General features: G+C 45.7%; 1 protein-coding gene across 1 annotated transcript in view; it reads right to left on the bottom strand.

Moving 5' to 3' along the window:
• LOC102038629 (patched domain-containing protein 3-like) overlaps window positions 1-3,774 on the bottom strand; it is a 9,090-nt gene extending 5,316 nt beyond the window's left edge. The window contains exon 1 of the mRNA XM_031059306.1: window positions 3,701-3,774. Within this exon, the coding sequence (XP_030915166.1) occupies window positions 3,701-3,774 (74 nt within the window). The remainder of the gene's footprint in view (window positions 1-3,700) is intronic.
• Window positions 3,775-4,365: the final 591 nt, after the last annotated feature.

A 4,365-nucleotide genomic window follows, 5' to 3' on the forward strand; every position in this document is an offset into this window, starting at 1 on the left:
CCCACGCCGGGGCCCGACGGTGCGGTCTGTGCGGGCGGCGGAGGAGAGGAGAGAGAGAGGAGAGAAAGAGGGAGAGCAGTTCAAAGCCGCCCTCTGCCCATCGGGACCGTGGAAGTAACGCGGAGCTTTCGGAGGTGGGCGCGGCCGGGGCCCTCCCTCGCCGTGACTCTCGGGCTCCCCGGGACGGGCAGGAGGGCAGACCCGGCTCCTCCTTCCGCCCTCCCCCGCGGTCTGCCCCTGAGCCCTGTGCTCCCGTTTCTCGGCCGCTCGTTTACCGTAGCCCGCAAAAAAAGACTTTTTCTGTGTATAGTGAGCTGAACAAACTCACTGGGGAGTCAGATGAGTGCTGGGCCTGTTACAGGGAGGAGGGTACAGGAGATGGGGAGGAGTCAGGTACAGCAGGACGAAAGAGCATCTGGAATAAAGACTGTGTCATGCACAGTTGTCTCATGAAAGCTCACATGTAGTGGATAGCAGGGATTTCAAGTAAATTTGGGGCTGCCTCTTGGTATCTAGCGCCTTGAACTCCTGTAGTAGACAGGATTTAATGTGATCCTTGCGTATATGAACAGAGAACAAGCCGAGGGAAGGGACTTCCACGATGTCTAACAGAATCAATGAAGCCAGTGTTACAATATTAAGTACAGAACTAGCTTCCATGTTGTAAGAAGAAGAGAGCAGAATTAAAAGATGGGAGGTGAGGTATAGTGATCCTAAGCAGGAGACCATTGCCTATTGAGGAGTTAAGAAGATCACATGGCAATGAGCCTGTGCTGTATGCCCAGCATGGCCCTTGCACCAGTCTGCGCCTGCAGGACAGCCTCAGCCAGCCCATGGAACCAGAGGAGCCTGCAAAGCATCTCCCACTTAGTACCAGTGATCAGAAAAGCTAGACTTCTGTTTCTTTTATCCAAATCTGCTGCAGCTGTTACTTCACCACTAAAGACTATTCTCCTATCTGGGAGCAAAACACAGACAGTGGTGATACGCATCTTGCAGTGTTTGCTCTTTCAGTATACAGGTTTACAAAGCAGAGGAGTGACAGCAGAAGAAATAACAGACTTTGAAACAAGGGTTAGTGATTCCTGTTGGCAAGTCACAAGAATATCACTAGTGTGATATGCCACAGCTTTATGTGCAGCGATCATAGAAAGGATCTTTCCAAGTCCAAAACCTCTTGACACCGGTGACAGTGCTTTGAGTGGCTTCTGGCTGAGAAGAACATTAAGCTCAGATATGTAAGTGTGTCATATCAGGTGTCCAGATAATTAGCTAATACCTAACAGACATGCACTTCTTCTCCTTGCCTTTGAAAGAAGCAACTCTCTTCTCTCCTCTCCTGCCAGTACTTGCAGAAAAGTTGTAGGTATTTCTTCTCTCCCATCTAGAGAAGATAGGCTTGGCACCTCTGAGTATAAAAGAGCCAGCCAGGCTCTGAACAAGGTTATATATCTCCTGCTGCACTCAGCACTTAGGGCAAGTTGGATCCTGGTGATTCCTTTTCCATGCACAGTTGTTCTGGGACGGGTATGTCAGCTCTGAATTTCTCTCTGGGAGACAGACACTTCGAAGCTATTTCCTGTAGCACCTAACTTGTTGAAATCTAAGTGTTAATTAGCATGACTCCAGTGATAGCTTCTCCCATGTTCAGTTCTCAATTTCCTTGAATGGATCGACACTATGATAGAGTAAGAGCTGTTTACATAGAAGGAATTTGTCAACAGAAAAAGGGGTAGCTACTTGCTGTCTTGTAGACATTTAGGTCTTAGTGTTAATTAAACAGTTACCTAGCTAAAAAATACAGCCTTTCTTACATAGAGATAACTAGGAAGAAGAATAGATGTCAATAAATCACAAAGACACACCTATCTATAGACAGACACCAAGAAGATTTGTAGGAAAATCTGGCCGTAGACCATGTTGTGGAGGATTCACTGACATTTCAACAGACATGAAGAGATGGTGTCTAGTTGTAAGAAACAGCCATGAAGTGTTAGTGACTTTTTTAAGCTCAACAAGGCAGAAAAAATTTAACCACTTGTTGTAGCCAGTTTCTTTCTGTCTCCTCAGGAGTTTGAGACAAACTCTGGTAATGGTCAAGAGGCAGGAACTGGCCTAGTGGCAGGAGCTATCCAGTCAGGATACCCAGTACACTGGGCTCAGGTGGTGCCCTTATGTTAGCTCTAAGACTTGGGAATCTCACCTCTGGCATGGGAAGATTGCTCCACCAACTCTCAATTCAGAATGAACTTGAAGAAAGAAGTATATGCCAGTCTTCTCCCAGAACCTGGATTCTTGTCCTTGTTCCCTGCCTATTCATGCTCTGGTATTAATTTCTAATAGGGTAAAATCTGAAATGCTTCTTGGGGCAGAGCTAGGAGCTGATCTACAGGACTTCCGCCAGCCAGCTTTCTGGTATTTTTTGGATGAAGGCACAAGCTCTCCTGATTGTTGTGTTGCATTTGCTGAAATTTTCAAAGTGAAATCCCAGTGAATCGCTGTTTAGATGTATTGCCCCATAGGTAGTTACTTACAGCAAAATTTCTTTGTGTTTCCCAATGCTAAAGAAATGGTGAAAAGGAAAGCTGATATATATCTATATATAATCTATATATCTATATCTATCTATCTATCTCTATATATATTAGACGTGCCTAGAAGACAGCTGAGATGGATAACTGGTGCCTCACATTTAAGCAGATTGTATTTGCATCTTTGCAAGGTTTGTGGGGACTCAGCAATACAATAAATTAATTTCTAATATCCCAATGGCCTCATCTCTAGGTGATCTTAGACTGTACCTAACACAGGTGCATTTTCCACTTCAAGACCACATAAACCAGTGAGGGTGGTAAACACCAAGCAAAAGGAGAAACAAGGCCAGGGTGAGAGGAGAAGAAGGGCAGAGGTCCTCACTGGAGTAGAAGGAGGGAAGAGGATACCTGGGCAGGGGCTGGAGCCAAGGCACCAGGAGCTGAGACATGCAGCTCTGAGGAGCTGTGTCCTGGTGTGTGCTGGCCTCAGTCTCCTGCACTGGCTACTGCCTCAGCAAAGGGGCTGAGCGTGGCCTGGGGTGAGGAGCAAAAAGGGTAGCAGGAGGAAGAGGTGTCTAAAGGGAAGCAGGGTTTTTTTTTTCCTCAGGGTTGGTTGGGATTTTTTTCAGTTTCCCTTGATACCAGAATCTGTATTTAATAGATTTTAAATTGGCAAATAAATTAATTAATGGAAATTCCCTAAAGGAGTAAACTGTTTTTGCCTGTAACAGTATCTTGCTGGAATTTTTCATGATACAATTTGTGACACTTGGTCTCTGTCTTTTCCCAGGACAAGGAGACTTGCATTATCAAATTCTCAGGTGGCTTATTTCTGCCTTGCTTCTGAAATGCCAGAACAGAGGGACATTTCCTAATGCACCCAGGCTGCCATTGGAAAGTATTTTGCCAATTGTGTGAGATGCACTGGACACCGGAATAAAAAAAAAATTGCTATCATCAAGAAGACTGTTATCCCATTTCTTCCATCATAATGCAGCATCAGGCATGACTGTGCCATTTATGAAGGAAATTTCACTAACTGAATTTTTACAGTGCTCACCATAGCACCTGACAAAGACACAGAAGTTGTCTCCTATCCTATCCTATCCTATCCTATCCTATCCTATCCTATCCTATCCTATCCTATCCTATCCTATCCACCTAACCTATCCTTTCCATGCATTTTGATGACACAGGAGTACTCTGAGGGCTGCTTAGCTACTGCTGTGTTTGCATGCATGGCTGAAAAAATAGGACTTTGGTACCTGTGCTAGGCAGTGACAGCCTGTGCCTCTGAGGTTGCCTGACCACAGATGATGTGGGAAATGCAGTGCCTCAAAGCCCTGTGTCCAAAGGGAGCAGTTTCATTGTCAAACTGGGGGCTGTCAGTGGGAGATGTGTGCCCTCTGTGCCTTCACCAGCCAGTGTGCAAGAAAGGGTCACATTTTCCTTGGCCTTCAGGAAAATGCCCACAAAGGAATGATGGGGGTGGCTGGGTTATGGGGCAGCAGAATGGGAGGTGAATTCCTGGTTTCCTCTAGGGTGGCTCTAGAATATAAGATTCCAAAGAAACCCCAGAAGTTCTTCTGGCACCAGGACCCAGAACTAATAGATGTTTATTCGTGTTGAGGAGCTGCTTTTCCTTTGCTTTGGGAGCACACAGTGACACTGTGAAGTTGCCACGTGCTGGGTGCTGGCAGGATGAATGGCTCCTCTGCTGCATGATGAGATTGCATTAATTTGATTTTTCATTTTTGTTTTTGGGAAGAGTGAAGGTGCCTAAGTGTTTTAACTCTCTGGGTGATACTGTGGATAGAAACTGTCTGTTTCA

Source organism: Geospiza fortis, unplaced genomic scaffold (genome assembly GCF_000277835.1).
Source record: "Geospiza fortis unplaced genomic scaffold, GeoFor_1.0 scaffold75, whole genome shotgun sequence".
NCBI lineage: Eukaryota > Metazoa > Chordata > Aves > Passeriformes > Thraupidae > Geospiza > Geospiza fortis.